Source organism: Capsicum annuum, chromosome 8, assembly GCF_002878395.1.
Source record: "Capsicum annuum cultivar UCD-10X-F1 chromosome 8, UCD10Xv1.1, whole genome shotgun sequence".
Classification (NCBI taxonomy): domain Eukaryota; kingdom Viridiplantae; phylum Streptophyta; class Magnoliopsida; order Solanales; family Solanaceae; genus Capsicum; species Capsicum annuum.
Window position 1 is genome coordinate 168,851,812 of NC_061118.1, and position 22,128 is coordinate 168,873,939.

At 31.4% G+C, this 22,128-nt stretch overlaps 1 protein-coding gene and 1 non-coding gene across 2 annotated transcripts; both read left to right on the forward strand.

Annotated features, from left to right (window-relative positions):
* Nucleotides 1-11,539: 11,539 nt before the first annotated feature.
* LOC107879993 (putative lipid-transfer protein DIR1) lies at nucleotides 11,540-12,182 on the forward strand. Its single transcript, XM_016726917.2, has one exon. It carries the CDS (start codon nucleotides 11,596-11,598, stop codon nucleotides 11,908-11,910), a length of 315 nt encoding a protein of 104 aa, XP_016582403.1. The 5' UTR covers nucleotides 11,540-11,595; the 3' UTR covers nucleotides 11,911-12,182.
* A 607-nt stretch (nucleotides 12,183-12,789) lies between these two features.
* Nucleotides 12,790-12,861, forward strand: TRNAG-UCC. The gene has a single exon. It is a non-coding gene; the product is annotated as a tRNA-Gly (tRNA).
* The last annotated feature ends 9,267 nt before the right edge of the window (nucleotides 12,862-22,128 follow it).

Here is a 22,128-nt window from a genome sequence, read left to right on the forward strand (position 1 = left end):
GAAAAAACTTTTATCCAGCTCAGAAAAGTTATGTATGCTTTGAAGTAGATCATGCATATTAATGTCTTCATTTGATATAATTGTTATTGTTATTGCAATTGTACTTATGCAATGAATATGTGAGCAAACTATGCTGGAACTGTATGAATTGCAATTTGAACAAAATTATTGAAGAGAATTTTCGATTTGAAATTTGGGAAAAGATTTTCTTAATGAACTAAATAAAAGTCAAATTTCAAGAATGAAGAATCAAGAATTTGGTGAAAAAATGGTGAAAATTTATATTGTAGTATTATCAATGTTGTTTGTAGGAGTAATATGTCTGTAATGGTGAAAATAATGAAAATGGAGAAGAAAGAGCGTGCGTGTCACACCTCCGACAGCCAAATTCGGGTATAGAGTTTTGGAGGGGGTAATAATTCCACTTTAAAAAAGTCTAGGAGGTAATAAGACCCCCGCAAAGTTCAGTATGCTCAACGAAAAATCCGGTCAAAGTTCAGGTATTTTTATAAGTATTCTTCCAAAAATATATGTTATGCATTTTGAATGTGTAAACAAGTGCAACACTAAATAATAGATATTCATCGTTATTGTCATTTTTAGCTGTCTTAAAATTGAATATCTTTTGTTAATATTAACATTGATTTGATTTTGATTTGAACTTTATATGAGCTACAAACATTTCAGGGTATAAAATTTCTTAGACCATTTAATTTTCAACAAAAATCACTATCGAATTGTTTTTTTTTAGGTTTAACTCGAATTATCAATTTGATGCGGTTTATCCTTTTCCTAATACACCATTAAATGCAAATTAGTGCCTTTTAGGCGTGTTTGGTATAAGACTGATTGAAATGTTTCACAAATAACTTTTTAGAAGAAAAAGCTTTTACAAATTACAAAATTTACTTTTCTACAAGCACACCTCAAACACGCATTCTATTTTGTATAAGCACAAAACTTAAACTTAAATTCAATTAAAAAAAAAAAAAAAGGTTTCCATTTGCACAATCTAGGTTGATGGTTTCATCTCTACCCCAAACAGCCCACCCCCACCCCCACCCCCTCCCCTTCAATTCTCACCACCACCATTCTCGAGTCGGACTAAAATACTACGATCTGAATGAACATTGAATCTAACGTAACTTAACCACAAACATTAGCTCATAAAGTAAGAATTACACATCATTTATCGAGCTAAAGACCTATTCCCATCTCTCCACATTGAGTGTGTGTGTGTATATGTGTGTGTGCTGGACAAACTCAACACATTTCCTTTTCTCGTCATAAATTTGTTTAAAAGAAACCATTTTCATTAGCAAAAAGAATACATTATAGCTGAGTGATGCTACATTTTTGTTAGGAACAGCACATTAATTAAGAAAGATCAAGATCATGAAATCTTTTGATCAATAATTCTTTGGTTCACCTATACTACAACTCTGATAATCCACACTAATTAAGCCACCGATTTACTAATGCATGTTGCAAAGGGCATACCATTCTTTGTTAATTCATAAATGTACTAAAGAATTAACGAAGAAAACATACCGATGATAATTAATCTCAAAATGTTAATCCTGAGTCGTGCTTGAGAAGAAGCTTTAGTTTGCTATAGCTGTGGCTTTGGGTAAAAATTATGATGGGAACCAGTAATATTTATAGGCAAATTAGTTATGTGGAACACCAAGCTAAGACAAGTGACTTGCCATGAAAGTCATTAGTTGTTGCTTTCGTTTCTTTTGCCCTTTTTATCTTTTTGGTTCTTTTGTTGTTCAAATAACAGTTGTCATTTTTTTTTACATGTGTCAACTCTCAAGTCTGATTGGAACGGTTTTAAAATCTGTGTACGTAATGTTTAGGTAGAATGGTTTAAGTATTGCTTCATAATTTCCACAATTAATTATGCAAAATGAAAATTTAATTATTTTGGTGACAAAATATAAAAGAAGTTTCTATTACCTGATGAATCGAAAACTACGACGACAATGCAATTATTGCTAATTAAGTTTTCTGCAAATACACCTCTTTATTGTGGCAATAATGTCACCATCCACATTCACTAGATTTTCATTTGTATCAAACGTTGGGCCATCACATCAACAATATTTGGAGAATTATTACTCATCTCCAATGCATGACTCAAATTTATTTAATACATATGATATTCATTATTTAAATTTGATAGATTCCACCTTTAAGTTTCTCATTGAACACATCCTACTTACAATTATATGTACAAATCTACTATTTATTATACACATTTTAAAAGAATATTCACATATAAATCTATATTTTAAGTCAAAAATATTAAATTCAAATGAATTTAGAAGCCTGCGCCGACATATATCGTGTCACAAAAATCTCAATAAATATTAATAAGTGTAAAACCAAGAAACTGTTGGACTAGTAAACACCGCCTGCCCCACCATAAGCTTACTTATGTCCCATCAGTCAATTTAGTTTTATTTAAAGGACAAAAAAGAGTGTTACTTATTCAAGAAAAATATATATACTATTTAACCCAACTAAAGAGTCACTACTTTTTAAAATTAATTATAAACATATCTATCAGTGTTCGGAAAAAGTTGATAATGGCATATCCGTAATTTCAGTGAATTCGAGGGGTATTTCTTTTGTGCCTTTAGAAAAAGGTGGAGAGAGGAGAAGCAAATCAGTTAATGTAACAAAACAGTTAAATCCGCGTGCCTTATTTTCCGTTTCTCAGGGGGATGACACGTCATCAGTGTAGGACGCGTGTCAGTATTTCAGTGGTTGATTATTGAGGTAGGATTTAAAAGGATCCTGCGGTACGTCAAATACATAATACAGAAAACCAATATTTTGGACTACTATTTCTTCTAATTCACGTGCTTCATAACGTTTTCCTTATTCTTCTCTTCGGTTCTCCATTTTTCTCTAACTAAATAAATCAATCAAACATTCATTTCAATTTTCATTCTAGATGGTTTATACACGAACTAAGGAACAGTAAAGATACAACTGGATTCCAATATGCTTAGTAAGGTTTTAAGTTTTAATTTCGTAGAAAGTTACTCTCTCCATCTCAAATTTTCTAATTTGATTTCTCATTTTACTTGTGTTTTTCATTAATCACAATTTTTTTTTTCATGTTTTACCCTTTTCATTAATTACTTTTTCTTCAAATTAAAATGAGGTAATATGGTAAACTAATCATGTTATTAATTATTTTTCTTAATCAATGTGTCATCATCTCAATTTAGGACGGAGGGAGTATAATAAGATGAATAAGATTTTTTAATTTTTGAGTAAGGATTTTGAATTTATTTTTTGATAATAGAAAAATCCTGATAAAAAAGTGGTGGATAATGATTTGCGGCCATATAATAGTAGCAAATTTTTATGGCAAATAAGAAATTTATTACAAAATTTGTTATGTACAGATCGAGCAAATCCAACAGAATACAGATTGGACATAGCCCCAAAATCTTATTAGTCTTCTCAACGTCTATTCAACTTTCCTAAACACTTAGCTTGAAAATAAGTTATTTAAAAATGAAAAAAATGATTTTTTTTTTTTAAATGAAAATATGAAGAACAAGTTCGTCTAGTGTCATTCATGTTGATTGTGTCATTTTTATATTTTAACATACCTCGTCTTCATAAGCTCCTCGTAATACCTTATCCCGATCGCTTCACCCCTACTCCTCACCTCACTTCTCTCATAAAACTTTTCTAGACTATATATAAATATTTTTAAAGTGGTATTTTTTTCTTACTTACTAATGCAAGTTTGAGTAGCAAAATTAATATCAAGAATGAGAGTGTGAGTTATTTTGGATATCAAAGTTTTCAATTACCTATTACGAGCTTAAAGCATCATAAAAAAATATCAAAAGAGCTTTTAAAATTCATAACATATTCAATGGATTTACGAGGAAAGTAATGATAACAATAGATGTCATCAAGGATTCTGGAAAATTCTTTTCATCAATTGAATTGAATTTTTACTATTATTTATCACTAATTTTTTAATTGAATTTTTATTTTTATTTATTATTTTTGACATTTCAAGAAAAAGATAAATTTTCTTTGCTATTTTATCCTTAGTTTAAACTAATTTTACGACACAATAATAACGACCAATTAATAGGGATGTTGTAGTAAAATAATCATATTAGTATTTTCTTTATGGATGTGTCAAGTCAAAATATGACAATTAGAAGTAAAAAAACAGTAGTAGTTATTTTTGCAAAATTAGTGTAAGTTATCTTTTGTTCTTCTTATTAAGGTTATCTTTTTTTTTTTCTTGGTAATTTTAAGGTTATCTAATTGTGAAGATATAGAGAAAGACTTTCTGTATAAATATATGAAATAATTTTTTTGTATCTCTTCAATGAACTTCTCTTCAATACTTAAATAAATATTTTCATGTATAAATTCAGTTGCTTTTTCATTGGATTAAATCTAATCATTAGTATTATTTTAATATTTAATTATCGTTTCTTTTATTCTAAGTATATATATTTCTGTTATTGCTATTTTTCAATCATATCATTATCATCACATCTTGATTGTCTAACTATAACTTAGTTTGTTATTATTACATCTAAAATCACATATAACATATAAAACACAAAAAATAAAAAATAAAAAAAAAATATTTATTTCTCTAGAAGTATTTTCCTTCCCCGAATACACCCTTTTCCTTTTGTCTTCGTAAGTTAGGAACGTATGATATGAATCTAGAAAATAAATTTGTGAGTTCAAATTGAAAATGTTTAGTGATATGATGCTAATATACATATGGTGGTTACTTATAGGGAAGGTGAAAGTATCATGAATAGTTTCTCTTTAAATACATAGTATTACTTAAAGGCTTACATCACCTAAACTATACTCTAATCCATCAGGAGATGTATGGCGAATATTATGGACTTATTTAGTCATAAAATATGGGAGTATTTTTTAGGAAATCTTTTTTACAAAATTAATTTGGCTCTAGATAAAAGGATTTTTCTTACAAAATTAATTTGGCTCTAGAATTTATCTAGTTTTTGAGAAATTTTAAAAGTCAAATTTTAAAATCTCAAAATTTATTAAGAAAATTGTTTTTGGATAGAAATATAGCTACTGATTCTTTTTTTTTAAAAAAAAAATATTTACCGTAAACTTTTATATTTCATAGAAAAATCCATTTATTTCTTTGACACAACAAATTTCCATCCATCCTTTTTGTTCATCTGATTTAGAAATGCATGTTTGCCGTGAAGAAACTGTTCATAAAATGTGAAGAGATTATATTAAAAAATAGCTAATTACTATCGGTGTTATTATTTTGTTTTTTCACCGAACTAATTGTAATTTGACAAAGTGGCTAATAAGTTTTTGATTAGCACATTTTGTTGAATTACTGTGTTATAATTGTAAGATAATATATTATCTAGTTCAGTATAAAAATGATAATTATGTACCAAAATCGTTAGTATTTTTAATAAGTTTTATTACTTTATAATTATAAGTCATGTTTTATGTTACTCAACAAATAATGTGAAATATATTTAGAGGCGTCTCAATAAAATTAGTGGCCTAAAACCAAATTTTGATAGGAGGTCTTACATACATAAACATACATAAAAATACTACTCTTATAGTTTAGAGTTGTCTTATTTGTTCTTGCATAGTAATTGTTTCGATGTATTATTTTAAAAAGGCACTTAACCTTTAACTTAATATATTAATATTATTATTAATAAAAGTGAGGATTAGTTTTAGTTAATGAGATGTTAGCTATTTGTTTACAATGCATTAACTTGAATGTTGTTGTTAAAACTTTATTTATTAATGTAAAGTTTGAGTTGTTTAGTTCAAAGTTCTAAAATATTTCTCGTAAAAATGAGATAACTTTTTTTTTTTAATTATTATTATTATTATTTAGATATTTTTTAAAAATGTATTTCACAATCTTCATTATTATTTCAAGTGAAGTTGAAATTATAGAGTTTACTATTAAAACTATTGAGGCCTCAAAATTTTGGGGGCTTAAAGCAAAGATTTTACTAGTTTAAACCTTAAGCCACCCCTTAATATATTTCTAAGACGGAATACATATACAGATCCCCGAACTATTTTACTTTTCCCGTATAGGCACCTTAATTAAACCAGGTACCTATTGAACCCTTTACTCCTTCACAAATGGTTTCAATTGAGCCCCATTTGCTGACGTGGCAAAAAATGTAAAAAGCGTGTAATACACATGCTGATGATGTGGCGAAGTAACGAATTAAATAACGACATGTGGCATTTTAATTTAAAATAATTATAAAAATAATTTTTTAATAAAATTTAATTTAAATTAAAAATAAATAAACTAATAAATCCCCCAGCCCTTCTCTTCCAAACCCCCCAACCCCCTTCTCCACCCCATATCCCTTCTCTTCCAAACACCCCTCCCCCCAGCCCCCTTCCCCACCCCAGCAGCCTTTCTCTTCCAAACACCACCACCCCCTTCATCGATTGAACATCCCCCCTCCCCCTCCCCCCAGCCCTCTTTGCGGATTGAACACAGAAAGTTAAAAATAAATAAATTGTATCTTGTATTTTTTTTTTAATTTCTTCAATGTGTGTTTTAAAAAAGTCATTAATGGAGAAGAAGATACGGAGAAACCATTAATTATGGTTTCTCACTCAATTTATATATGATTGATTTTTAAAGAAACCATTAATGGAGAAGAAGATATGGAGAAGAAGATGATGGGTATTTTTTTTTTTTTAATTTATTTATAATTTGTTTTTTTTTATTGGTTGATGATTTTTTATGTTTAATTATGTTGATTAATTGTGGTTTCCCACTCAATTTATAAGTGAATGGTTTTTAAAGAAGTCATGATGGAGAGAAGATACGGAGAAGAAGATAATGGTTATTTTTTTTTTAAAAAAAAAAATAAAATTCTTTTAATGTATTTTTTTTATTGGTTGAAATTCGTATGTTTAATTATTTTAAATTAATTATGGTTTCTCACTCTCCCTTGGGAGAGTGCATTACACATGCCACATCATGTCAGCGCCACATCAGCGATTGAGCTCGATTGACACATTTTATGAGGGAGTAAAGGATTCAATAGGTACATGACTTAGTTGAGGTGTCTATGCGGAAAAAGTCGAATAGTTAAAGGGTCTGTATATGTATTTAGCATATTTCTAAGAATTGTGACAAACATATTTTGAACTTCAATCCAAATTTCACTGAACTTGTTTACTAAAAATATTTAAAAATTTATGACCAAAAGCTAGCTATAATTAGAAAATAACTGAAACTTTACCCCTACCCTAAGTTTAATTATGGTTTGAATGACTGAATGTCTTCTAGAAATCCACTTTGAAATGATGAAATAAAGAGTAAAAAGTCTCGTAGAAATGATGGTACTAATTCCATTAAGATTTATGGGACTTGCCTAAGTTAAATAACCTTTTGTTTTTCTTTTCTGTTAACGAATCAAGGGCATAGTACTCCTATTTTTTTTATATTAACAAGTAATTAGTTCTAAAATAATTGAAAAATCGTACCTAATCCAGTTAATTTGCTATTTTTTCAAAAATACATTTCACTAAAATTCGCTAAATTAATATAAGTTAAATAGGGAAGTTTAGGCGATGAGTATGTAAATCGTCTTTACTAAAGAACAATTTACTCTTCATTGTGGGATACTAGTATAAATTTAGTCGAGTTCCGATACCAATACCAAATATCTAACTGAAAACAAAATAAAATGTTGAATTAAGAAGGTTAGACTTATTTAACTAATTCTAATCCAACGAGGGCAGAAGACAAATATATCCTCAATAAACATTCATGAATTAAAATAGATAGGATTTTAATTAATGTTTTTTAATGACCACTAGTTTAATCTCTTTCGTACTTAAACTTTCATACTTTTAATAAGACTCACAAGGCCTAAAGCATTCCCATTTGTGAGGCGAAGACCCAATCCAAAGGTTGGCAGAAACCCAATTCAAAAGGTTCAAAATTTTGCCTCATTTTTGTCACTAATAATAAGTAATTTAATACCAACTCTTACTTCCTAATTTAGATTTCTCCTTTTGGGTGGGTTTAAGATATTTTAGATCATATACTTGTCTTGTCCCTCAATAATTGCTTGTATAAGGTCATATTCGTTGATGTTTCAGTCTATCGTCCTAAATTTTTGTGTTAGATGCTCATATTCTTTTTATATTTAAAAGTTGGCCACTCTTTTTGAAATCAGACCACACTGGCCCTAATATTAGTTTTGTTTTTTGAACTTAATCTTCAGACGAGGTGACTACTTTTGAACTTTTCTTTTTACTCATTATGTTTCTAACTTCTAAATATAAGGCCATAAGTGGTTATTTGTGTAAATTATCCCATATTCTCTCACTTTGGGCTTCTTTCTCTCATCCAACCGTTGGATCTGTGTTGGGCTTCTCTCTCAATCCAGCCCATCAAACAACTGACCTGGTCCAGTTATAATCTAATATATTTGGGTTCCTTAGCTTCCAAATTATGATCAACGGCATTAATCTATGTTTTTAAGTATCTAATTTACTTATTCTGCTCAATTTAACTCATAAAATTGCATGTTTATCCCTTCAAATGACTGGTCTTTAATTTTTATCATTTATCATTCGAACTTATGCCTAGTAGGACATAAGTTCTTTAGAAACTGAGTCATACCTGGACATAAGTTGAAGGAATGCCTAGTGATCCATAAGTTCTTTAGAAACTGAGTCATATCTAGACATAAGTTGTAGAATATTACAACAATAACATACTCAGTGTATTTCCACAAAGATAAGTTGTAAAGATATTATGATATGAAAATATAAACTTATACTTTTCGAAAAAGTTTATTGTGAGAGGCATAAGTTAAAGAAGAACCCCCAAATAGGGAGCAAAAGTGCAAATGGCAGCACTTGATTTACTTTCATTTTGTTGAACTTTAGAATGCATGTTTTAACGCATTGGACTTTTAAGACATTTGATCGTGTAAAAATTATATATTTATTGGCTATTATTTTGATGAGCAATTACGCCGTGTAAAAATTATTCATTCCAAGTGTCTGTACAAAATTGAACGTTTGATACATTTATTTTAAACATTATTTCACAAGAATCTCAACTTATATTTACAAAATAAGAGAGAGTTTATAGTGACAAAGCTAAAATTTATTAAGGATGTTCAAGACTTCAGAATATATCTCTAAGAAGTTATTTTGACTTATATGCACAATATTATTTTCTATTATACATAATATAATGTTTCAACAAAGGGTGTCCGAGTAACCACGATTCAATCAATTTAACTACGCCATTGAGCGTCTGCATGAGAAGTGTGAACAACATAACGTAACTGGTTTCACTGTAGTTCAATGCTAAAAGTAGAAGGGTCAAAGTTATCATATATATTAATTAAAATCATCACTCTCGTGACAAGTAAAGAATTATTGATAAGACAGGCAAAAAGCAATATTATAAAAGCTGGATTACTTGTTTCTATTCTAGTATTAAACAAAGTGTTTTTTTTTTTTTTTTTAACTGCAAAGTACTATTATTAGTCCGTGATATATGAAGCCAATTTTGCCAACTTCCCCTCACATCACAAGTGATCACGAGATATAAAGTGCCACTAATCAGCACCTCAATGCTTGTTCTTAGTTGGTGTCGAGATTCTCTCTAAATTTATTCCTTAATCAATAGTTTTGATTCGCACTCAGAATTTAGGAGTCGTGGGTTCTCACAAAATTCAAATACATATATTGTCATCCAAAAGTTTAAGGTTCTAATTTCTACATGAAAATCAAAGCACTTAGCTACTTTTTTTGGTTTAACAGGTGTTTTTTCCCATCTTAAACTAATTTTTATACATTTCTTATATAATTATACCTATTCTGCATCGGATTTAACAGATGCCGAAGCATCAATATTTTCAACTTAGGTCCACCCCTATATTATATGTTAACTCATCATGTAATAATTTATTCTTTTTCTTTATATAAAAATTATAACAGAAAAAATCACTCAACCGTTGAAATAAAGTAACAATCACTTTTTTCTTAGTTTATAATGGGGAAGTAACTTTATAATAATTGCTATAATCAGGGACAGAGTTTGCCTTAAAGTTATAATCTCGATAGAATCTAATAATTTTGATTCAAATCATGTCTTTATATAATTTTATTTATAATTGGATTAATAAGGTAAAATGTAGCTCGATATTTTTCTATTGAGTTTCTCTTTTATAATATAAATAATAAACTAATTCTATACATCTCGCGTAGTGAATTTAACGAGTAATATAGAACTACCCGATCTGTATATGAACCCCATCTGTCTCACATAAAAAGAGACCAATCGTTATGCTTTCCTAAACATTGTACTAAATCATTATAGTATATATTATCCTGAGACATGTCATGGTGTTGCATGTGAAATGTCATTAACAATAAATAAATAAAAAGAAAATATATAATTATCCCGATATTGTCCGAGATTTGTAAAAAGATATCTAAACTTTCTTTCGACCTATTACCCCATTATTCTTCTTTATTTCGTTGCAAACACACCATTTTGACCCTCTGCGCGTATACACGTGCCACAGGCGCGTGAAATGGCTCGAATTTGACCTTTTTGACCAATTAAAAACTGCCATGTGTAAAATAATTGATATATAATTTATATTCTTTTTTTTTAAAAAAAAATAATATTTATTTTTAAAAATTATCCCTACCCCCTAGCCCCCAATCCACCCACTCTTTTTTCTTCAACTCAATTCACCATTAAAACTTCTCCATTGAAGCTTTTTTTTTTTCAAAAAAAAAAAAATAATTCATTAAAGCTCCATTTTATAATTAAATAATAACATTTAACTACCCACCATTTCTTCTTCAATATAATGTCTTCTTCAACACCATTAAAGCTCTTCAATACAATGTCGCCATTAAAGCTCCTCCGTTGAAGCTTTTTTTTTTTTAAAAAAATCATATCATTAAAGCTCCATTTTCAATTAAATCATATAATTTAACTATCTTTAAAACTCAATTCAATCATAAAACTATTTTTTGAAGTGATTTGAACAAAAAAAAAATAGGCAGAAATGCTGATGGAGTGGGGGGTTAGGGGGAGATGGTGATGGGGTGGGGTGCTGAATGGGGGTGGGGGTAGAGGGAAGCTGCTGGACGCGGGGAGGGCGGTTGCTGGATGGGTGTGGGGTGGGGGAAGAGGGGGTGTGGTGGAGTGTTAAATTAAATAAAAAGGAAAATTTTATTAAAAAAATATGGAATTAAACGTATTTAACACGTGGCAGCACCTGATTGGTGCATGTGTTCTCTCTTTGTTGTGACTGAGATTCAGCGAAAAATGGTGTGTTTGCAACGAAATAAAGAAGAATCGTGGGGTAATAGGTCGAATTCAGAGTTTAGGTGTCTTTTTGAAAATCTCGACCAATATCAGGGAGGTAATTATGTATTTACTCATAAAGAAATTAGTTCTTCATAATCCTCTATATAAGCCCTTAACCGCATCCACAAAAAACACCACCCAAAAAAAGCAAAGCTCTAAAGTAGTACTAAGTCAACATGGAAGCAAAACAAAAGCTTGTCATTTTTGCAACATTGCTCATGGTCTCAGCCATTGGAATTGAAATGGCCCCTGCAAACAATTCCTTTTGTGGCTTAACCATTAATGACTTAATGACATGCAAGCCAGCAGTATCTGGGGCAAAACCATTGCCACCATCTGATAAATGTTGTGCTGCTTTAAGCAAAGCAGACTTGCCTTGTCTTTGCACTTACAAAAACAGTCCAATGTTGTCTGCTTTCAAGATTAATCCCACTCTTGCTATGGATCTTCCATCTAAATGCGAACTTGATTCTCCTAATTGCTCCCCTTAATTAATTAGAGACGGAACTAGGATTTGAAGTTTCGTACTGAGACGTACCCCTCTCTCTTTTATTTGCTAGTGATGAGTAGTGAGTGGTGAATTAATGTTGGTTTAATTCGTTGTTGTTGTGATTTAAGTGTGATGTTTCTAGTCATATGTTTCGTTTTATTGTTTTTACTTTTTTCTTCTTGGAGAGGGGTTTCGATTTCATTTTATGTTGATCAACTTTGTGTAGTTGATCTTGATAGTTATTTTAATGAAGTTCGTCGTTTTGTTTGTTGAGCTATACTTCCAATTCTTCTTTAACCACTTTCAAGTAAAATATATTGACGCATAATATATTCAATCTTAAACAAGGTTTTCTATTTATAAGAACAACACAATCAATCTCATCTCATAAGCAAAGTCACTACTTATTAATTTAAGTAATATTTTCAACATCTATATTCTAAATTACTTTCATATGCATGAGTAGTATTCATCATGAGATCATTATCGTCTAATTTTAAACTAATTAAATAATATTTATTTTTATTTTATGTTTAGAAAAACAAACACTTTCATCAACAATAACAATAAGTTGAACAAGAAGAAAGTGATGTTTGTAATCGGAGCAACAGGACCGAAAAAATCTCATTTTTCTATTGATTTTGCGAAAATTTTTAGCACAATATCATTAAAAAGTTTTACTATACCACTAATGGGATGATCATTCATAGTCATACAAATTTTCAATACTTGTTGTAGAGTACAAATTTTAAGAGTACTTTTTTAAAGAACTATATCTCAAAGTGAAACGTTATCCATAATTAAGATGAAAAGGGTATGTCGAAAGAGTAAACTTTTTGAAACGTACATGTACTATATTTTGAGGAAAGACAGCATCGACGCGTCTGTAGTCCAACGGTTAGGATAATTGCCTTCCAAGCAATAGACCCGGGTTCGACTCCCGGCAGACGCACTTTTTTTTTTTTTTTTGGCTGTTGTTTTTAAAGGAATTTTTTTTTTTTTTTTTTTTTTTTGGCTGTTCTTTCTAAAGTAATTTTTTTTTCTTTTTTTTTTGGCTGTTGTTTCTAAAGTAAATTCTCAACTTATTGGGGTCGTTTGGTTGGGAAAGAGTTATCTCACCATATATATAGGATAACATATTCCATCACTATACGTGGAATAAATAATCTCGATATTAAGTCATACCTCCAACCAAAAGCTGTGTAAAATAATCCTGCAATTTATTCCGAGACTATTATGCCTTATACCTCACACCAAACTACCACTGAGTATCTTCTTCCTTTGTTTTTTCTTTACCATGATTAAAACAGAACATACTCTATCTATTCAAGTTCCCTTTCTTTAATTTGGTTTTGACTTTTGAATATGAAAAATCGTTGAATAGACAACACACATGGGGCTTTATGCCAACTTGTTAAGAATTCATGCCCTACTGATTTTCTTATTTTCGCCTAACTTTTGCTTATCGATGGAACGTGTTGCTTGACGTGTTCCACTGACGTGTTTCAAGGAAGCAGTAAACAAAAAGTAAAGAACACAATGATTTTTACGTGAAAAACACCCGGCTCAAAAGGTGTAAAAAACCACGACCTGCACCTCTACAGGATTTAACCCCAACTTCACTAAAAAACTCTGAGCCTCAACAACGACTGATTATAAAACTCTTGTAACCAACAAATAGAAATTATAAAATCTAATTCCTATAACTCAACAACTAGGAATTATAAACTCTAATCCCTATAACTCAATAACTAGGAATTATAAACTCTAATTCCTAACTACACCCCCCCAAGGTATGTATTCCCAAAGTCTCTGAGTTTTCCCCAACTCGAAGACTAGCTCCTAATTCAGTTTATAACACACTGAAACTAATATTACATGAATAGCTCAAACACAATGAACAACTCTAAAAATCAACGCTAAAACGCTTAACTGGATTCTGTACTGAGGACCAGGTTTTTCAACGTGTTTCTTCAGTGATTGAGTAGCACTTCGTGAAGTCAATCTGTCGATTGAGCTTTTCTGCTTTTTTTAAGTGCATGAATTATTCTGGTTGCTGCATCTTCTAGTTAAACACAACTCTCCAAAGAGTCATTCATTATTTCAAACTCCTACTTTAATTAGAACTCTCATTGCATAGAGTTCTACTTCAAGTGAAAATCCTTCTTCAATTCCAACTCTTGTCTCCTCAGTGTTGTAGTAAAACTCCAACTCTTTTGAATTCTTCAATTTTCAGAATCTTTCTCCTTCCACACATTGGACTCTTAAGGATATGCTTAGAAGTGAAACTCCTTCTTCACATAGGACTCCTTTTTCAACTCAACTTGCTTTCCCTTATCATCAAGTGATTAAATCAAATTCAACTTGTTTTATTCATATTGTCATTCATCAAAACTTCAAGGTTCCAACAAATTCCCCCTTTTTGATGATGACAGACCTTTTGTCTTTGTGCATTCAAACATCTTAACCTGTTGGCACTAAAGTTTAAAACACTAGAATGACACAAGTTAGTCAATGGGTTATAAACATTGCATAACCCTCTTATCTTCCCCCTTTTGGCATCATCGAAAATTATTTCAATGCAATAATATACTAGCCAAAGTGATTTATTATGCTATGCATGGCCACTGGGACAATCACCAAAACAATCAGACAAAGATTTTAGCCAACATAATAATGTATTAAAGAGAGCAAAAATATGAGTCAATTTAGCAAAGATAACCATTCCATTTAACTGTCAGAGCATGTTCCTCATTAAACCTAAGCTAGTACTGAACAAAGCAAAACAACTAAGCATTTAAAAAATATGATATAAAAGTGGGACATGGCTAAGGATACAAAAAGTGAGGAGCTGATGAGAAAGGTGAAACAGGTGGTATCAATTGTGTCCATTTACGAATGACTTCAACATTTTCATTCCTTTATCAATTAAGGTCAAGTTTCAAAGTCATGATCCTAGCCTTAAGTACCTCTTATTCCACTTCATGACTATCTTGTGCAGCTTCTAGTTCAATTTTTTTTCCAGCTAAAGTAATTTTTTTATTTTAAATGAGTGTTAGCTCCTTACTGAAATAGGTAGAGTAACACAGTTCATCTGTAGAAAAACATCTATTGTTGTTTTATATGTCAAACCTGAACTTGGACTGAGAATTCCCCAAAAAATAACCAATTAGGAGCTAAAAAGGAGATCATATCCCTTTTCATTTCTCAGAAAACTTATGCTGCATGTGATTGATGATCAAGCTTGGTAAATCCATGGTACACAACTGATATTTTGGTTGAGAAAGAAGAAGGAATTTCTGGTATAGGATTAACACACTTGTGCATACCCATTTGGAGAGAATCAAAGAAAATTTGGTCAACAATTCATTAGCTTTATCAGACAATGAGAGGATGAAGTGTGTGGAATTGAACAGGTGTGCTCAACTGTTTCAACTTAGATAGCCTATGCTTATGTCAGTGTAGAACATACCTGATAAGAAGAACTTTGTGGTCACAATTGCTTGTTTGTACCTATTTTTCTGCACAATCTAATACAAAATTAGGTTTAAAAAGTCAAAAATCTGGAATTGGGACACACAACTAAATGTGCAAGACTGAATAGAATAACTTTTTAGCTAATAAGATTAAAAATAAAAATAATTATTCTAGTCAATCATTAAGGGGAGTTCATGCAATTTTAATCATCCCCAAGTCTAACCTATTCCTTTCAAAATGCTCTCTACTTAGTGCCGTTGGTGCTTCTCCAGTCAATTAAGTAACCCACATAGTCAACATTTTTATAGCTCTCAAGAGTGAAATTACTTTCATTTGAATACCATAGTCTCAAGCCATTGATTCCCATGAGATATCTCAAGATTCTTGTGACAACACCAATTCTTATGAATTACCAACAAAATTATCATGAGCTTGTGTTGGTGTTATTGATGCATCAATTTCTTGATTTGTTGTTCCCCCTGTCAATATGCCCTCAGTCTGTATAACAGTTGAACCAGGTGGTACAATATGTTCCCCCTGTCAATATGCCCTCAGTTTGTACAACAGTTGAACCAGGTGGTACAACATGTTCCTGTGCATGCACATTAGTTTCACAGTCATCCTCTTTTTTCATTTTTTTAAACCTCCCTTGCTTCCCCCTTACACAAGCACCATAAAACTAGCCATATTTCAAATGATCCATTCCCCCTTTAAATGTGGTGAGTGAAAGAAACTTTATTTTCTTCTAGTCTTATGCCTTGAGAAAGCCTTATCTATGTATAAATTTTGCTTGCCTCCTTTCACTCTCACCTGCAAAACAAAATAGGGGTTAAATTTAGGCACCCAGACAAGCTTGGGTCCTTTCTTATGAGTAAATGGATGAATCAGATTTCTTCTAGTCCATGCAGGAACAGGTTACATGGCTGTTTCTCTGATCAGGTTTACTTATCCTTTTCTTGGTCTGAGATAGTTTATTTGCCAGATTTAGACTGCTAGATCTGCTTTTGGCAGCAACTGAACATTCAGTGGTTGCATGTCCAAGGTTGCCACAAATATAACATAAATCTTTAAGAACATCAAAATTTTTGTGGAATCCTAATCCTGTCTTTTCACTGTAATTTCTTTCCCCCAATTTATGAACAATTCTTGAGGAGTTTGTCCACCTATTTGCCCTTTCAAGATCACGTTTTAGTTTAGAAACTTCTTGACTCAACTTATTTATTTTTTCAGTTAGATCATGACATTCTTGTTTGTATCTAACTAGCTCAAGTTCAGCATTTTCTTGATCTTTACTCATGGCCTTTTTTCCCTTTTCAGAGAGTGTCAATTTTAGAACTTCAAACTTAAGATCACTGTTTGAAGAATCAAGTTGCTCAACCTGTTTCTTGAGAGTGCAGTTTTCCTATTCGACAATGTTCTTGGAAGCTTCTAAATCAATAAAATCAAATTTGATGCTTGCAAGACTGTTGAACAACTCATCCCTATCAGAAGTTGATTCTTGGAAGTCATCAATTAGTGCACTCATCAATGAAATAAGTTTTGTTTTAGAAAATAAATGCAACTTTTGTTTAAGTTCAAGTATACTTACCTCAGAAGCATCATCTTCTTCCTCCAAGTCTGAATCTACAAGAGCCATGAGTGCTGCTTCATCAACTTCATCATCATCTGAGTCAAATCTCCAAGCTGCTACCATTGCATATTCTTCTCTCTTTTTGATTTTTTTTTTCAACTCCTTTTCAGCCCTTTGCTTTCTCCATTCTATTTCCCAGACAGGACAATTCTTGATATGATGATCAGTCTTACCACACTTGTTGCATCCATTTAGATTGTCATTTGACTATTTCTTACTACCTGTTCCCTTCTTCTTTTTGAAGAATTTGCTGAAGTTCTTAGATATAAAGGCAACTTGTTCTTTATCAAGTTCAATTTCTTCTTCACTGTAAGATGCCTTCAGAGCTAAGATATCCTCTGGGGCTTCAAGAACTTTAGTTCCATCAATTTTCATTTCATAAGTTCTTAAATTCCCCACTAATTCATCCAGGGTCATGCCTGCAAGATCCTTATTTGCTTCCCTGATCGCAGTCACCTTAACATTCTACTTTGATTTTAGTAATACCCTCAGTACCTTCTCGACTTGTTCTTCTTCAGATATAGCTTTTCCCAAGGAGGTCAGCTCATTTGTTAAGGTAGTAAGCCTTGTCATCATCTCATGCAAGGTTTCATTCTCCTTCATTTTAAATGCCTCATACTCAGTAAAGAGAAGAGAGATTCTGAATTTTCTTACTTGAGATGTGCCTTCATGAGCATTTACTAGAGCATCCCAAATTTGCTTAGCAGTGGTGCATGTTGATACCCTGTTGTATTCAGCAGGTCCTAATCCACAGGCCAAAATATTTTTGGCCTTAGCATTTTTCTTTAATGCCAATAAGTCATGAGGAGTGAATTCACTTCTTACTTTTTTGACCTGTTTCCCATCTTCTAACTTTATTGGAATAGTAGGACCATCAGTGATCCTATCCCATAACTTGTAGTCTTCCCCTTGAATGAATGTTTTCATCCTGATTTTCCACCAAATGAAATGAGAACCATCAAAAAATGGAGGTCTAATAGTGGATTGACCTTCACTGTGACCAGTAGGTGGTGCAGAATTCATCATATTGATCTTTGTCTTAGGTGCTAGCCCTTTTTAAGACAACCTCGCTCTGATACCACTTGTTAAGAATTCGTGCCCTACTGATTTTCTTATTTTCACCTAACTTTTGCTTATCGATGGAATATGTTGCCTGACATGTTCCACTGACGTGTTTCAAGGAAGCAGTAAACAAAAAGTAAAGAACACAATGATTTTTATATGGAAAACACCAGGCTCAAAAGGTGTAAAAAATCACGACCTGTACCTCTACAGGATTTAACCCCAACTTCACTAAAAAACTCTGAGCCTCAACAACGACTGATTATAAAACTCTTGTAACCAACAAATAGGAATTATAAACTCTAATTCCTATAACTCAAAAACTAGGAATTATAAACTCTAATCCCTATAACTCAATAACTAGGAATTATAAACTCTAATTCCTAACTACACACACACCTCCCAAGGTATGTATTCCCAAAGTCTCTGAGTTTTTCCCAACTCGAAGACTAGCTCCTAATTCAGTTTATAATACACTGAAACTAATATTACATAAATAGCTCAAACATAATGAACAACTCTAAAAATCAACGCTAAAACTCTTAGCTGGATTTTGCACTGAGGACCAGGTTCTTTAACATGTTTCTTCAGTGATTGAGTAGTACTTCGTGAAGTCAATCTGTCGATTGAGCTTTTCTGCTTTTTTTAAGTGTGTGAATTATTCTGGTTGCTGCATCTTCTATTTAAGAACAACTCTCCAAAGAGTCATTCTTTATTTCAAACTCCTACTTTAATTAGAACTCTCATTGCATAGAGTTCTACTTCAAGTGAAACTCCTTCTTCAATTCCAACTCTTGTCTCCTTAGTGCTGTAGTAAAACTCCAACTCTTTTGAATTCTTCAATTTTCAAAATCTTTCTCCTTCCACGCATTGGACTCTTAAGGATATGCTTAGAAGTGAAACTCCTTCTTCACATAGGACTCATTTTTCAACTCAACTTGCTTTCCCTTATCATCAAGTGATTAAATCAAATTCAACTTGTTTTATTCATATTGTCATTCATCAAAATTTCAAGGTTCCAAAACAACTAATATGAAATAGAAGAAATAACTAAGACTATTAGGCTTTGGATGTCAACTAAGATCCTACGATAACATGTCCTACTCAAGTCTCAACATGCCCAAATTGCCTTTGTAGTTCAATGGTTTGACCCTGTGCCACTATCTTTGTCGTTAATTAATCTTTCTTCTTAAATTATGTCCGTTCATGTGTATAACTAAAAAATACATTTAGGATAATATTAGGTAAGTATGTAACAAATTTAACCTATAAAATATATAATAATTTATTTTGTTTGATACATTATATATAGTCATAAAAAGGAAAAAAAATAGCTTTTATTAGGCACGTTAAAAATAATGAACATATAAAAGAAAAATTAAAATTCAATAAAACTTGAACTGGTTGATCTACACCCCATTTTTGTGGCGAATACATTATGATTTGTTTAGATTTTAGAGTTTAAATTGTATGCACCATCAGTGTATAAGTTTTTTATACTATCAGGTAACTTTAGCAGGTCACCTATTTTCCCTAACTCTTTTCTCTTTTTTTTTTTTTTAAATTTAAAATAAAATTAATGAATTAATTTTACCTTTTCCCTCTCTATTCCCTTAAAATCCCCAGTTTCCATCTAAAATAATTATTTCCTTTCCTCTGATTCAGTATAGAATTTTCAATTACATCACGAATGTCTTCTCCAAAAATTTATTGTTTTTTCGATCTCAACTTTCAAGCTTCCAGGTAAAATTGAATTCTTTATTTCTACTTTCAATTGCTTCTCATATTATGCATAGAATAATGTTTCATTAAAATGGCTTCTCATCAACTGTTTCTTCAGAATGACGTTAATCGTGCTCTTTATATTCAAGACGCCATTGAGAAAACTTGTAATAATAGGGCTGGACCGTGTTAGGAGAGGACAGGGTCCAATCGTCATGAAAACTATGGGTGTTATCATATTCGTCGTGACTTTGAATTAATCTAGTTTAATCTAGCTTCAAAGATTAGTCAAATTGATTCTCATGAAGCGAAATATGATAAGTAAAAATAAACAGAGGTGTTTTTTTTTGGTTACTTTTGTTGCTAATATTACAGAATGTGTACTGGGTGCTCAAATAATTGTACCTTATATAGATAGAAGTATCTATATCATCTTTTGTTAACTGTATTGAGGGAAGATGGAATTTTCTTAATAATGTTTTGCTGCCCTACTTATATTTATGCAGTACATGATTAATTTCTTTCTTGGTTATTGATGTCATTGTCCATTACTACAAATTTCTTTCAGAGTAGAAAATCTGGTGCAAGTTCTCCAATAGCTTACAGTGCATGTCTCAATTGATTATAATGGTTCTTTTCCTATTTCTACTGATGACTTCTTTCCAGATGTTAGTTGATAATTTGATCGTATGCCATTTCAATTACCCAATGTCACTTTCTCAATTCTTACGAGTTTTTCCAAGTTGACGTTTTTGTACTTGTTTTGCTTGATTTATCGATCAATCAAAATGGTTGTGTTGGGGTCGAATTTCTATGATTTGGTATGAAAATGATCGCGATCATGATGAATCATGTGATCGTTATGCTGTTTGGTCGATGAACCAGTACGGTGAAATGGAGTCATGGACTTAAAAATTTGTAGTGATTTTGGAGGGAGGATATCATATACTATTGGGTTCATGAGAAATGAGGAATTTCTGGTAGAAAATCATGGTGGGGTTATTCTATCATATGATCCCGAGAGCAAGGGGTGCTACAACTGATCCTGAAAACGCGACTAGTGTCCACTCTCGAATTCAATATGCACACATTAAGTAGCACCACATATTACACTGGTTTCATTCCACTAATAATATCTAAGATTTTCCTTTCCTAGTGTGTGATTAGGTTGCTACAGGAATGATGCATGAATGAATGTTTTATATAAGAGCCTAATTTTTTTTCTTTTTGGTACACTTAAAGTGCAATGTTTATGAATTATGCCTTTGGAATTGCTTGACCCAAGGATATATGAAGTTGAAGCATAAATCCTCGTAACCTCTATATGCCTTTTGGCTTTCAAATCAAGAATGCTTATCAAAGCTCGAGTTTTGTCTTTATCAAAGATACTCAAATGCTACCTTGACCCATTTCTTAATCACCTAATCAACTATCTCGGATTCTCCAAACGAGAAGCTATCTCTGTTTCTGCTAAGTTTAGTTACCATATAAATTTATTTAGAATCCTGATTTATCTGTCAATCTCTTCAAACAGACTGATTTTAAACACACATCAAAATCTTGGTTTCCAAGTACCTCAGTTATTCTTTTATTAACTGCAAAGTGATGCTTCTTTTATTATTTTTTAAAGTTTTTTGAATTCAGTCATTCAATGAATTGAATTGTTAGTTATATCTAATCAATAAGTTGCAGATTTTCTTGGATGAAAATTAGCTAAACACTTAAATAGTAGGGACCAAGTAGGCATAAAAGATATGTACAAGTTGTTTATATGACTTAAATTCATCCATAGGTACCTATGAAGTTTGCCAATTCTCTATAAAATATTATATTCTCACATTGCACAATAATACAAGTTAAATGACAAGGATCTTTTCAGGGACCGAAAGATCCTTTTTAGCTTTAATTTTCTGTCTTTTAACAATTTTACATCTGCAGGTCTGTGTCTTAAATTTTTTCTTAGCAGCACTAAAGGATGGTTGTTGTGCAACATCCAAGCGATCATACATCAGATTTGAAGCAGGGGCTTCTACAGCGAATATACAACTCCCTTGTTCACCCAACCAACGTATATACTCTATGAGATAAACGTAATGGAAGATACCTCAAAGAGAAAAAAGAGACGTTTTACACTTTCAAGTATAAATGTATTAAGAAAATGTACAATTGTAAGAAATGAAATTTTATTTAAATGTATTTAGACTTGATGGACTTGTTAGAACCTAAATATGTAACGTAATACAAGTCAAGATTTTTATGTTTCTCGTGGTACCATCTTGGTATTGTCTATTAACAAAAAGTTATTTGATAAGTGATTTCACATATATT

Excerpts from the sequence above, each read along its gene's own strand:
- LOC107879993 (XM_016726917.2), top strand. The coding sequence starts at position 11,596 with ATGGAAGCAAAACAAAAGCTTGTCATTTTTGCAACATTGCTCATGGTC.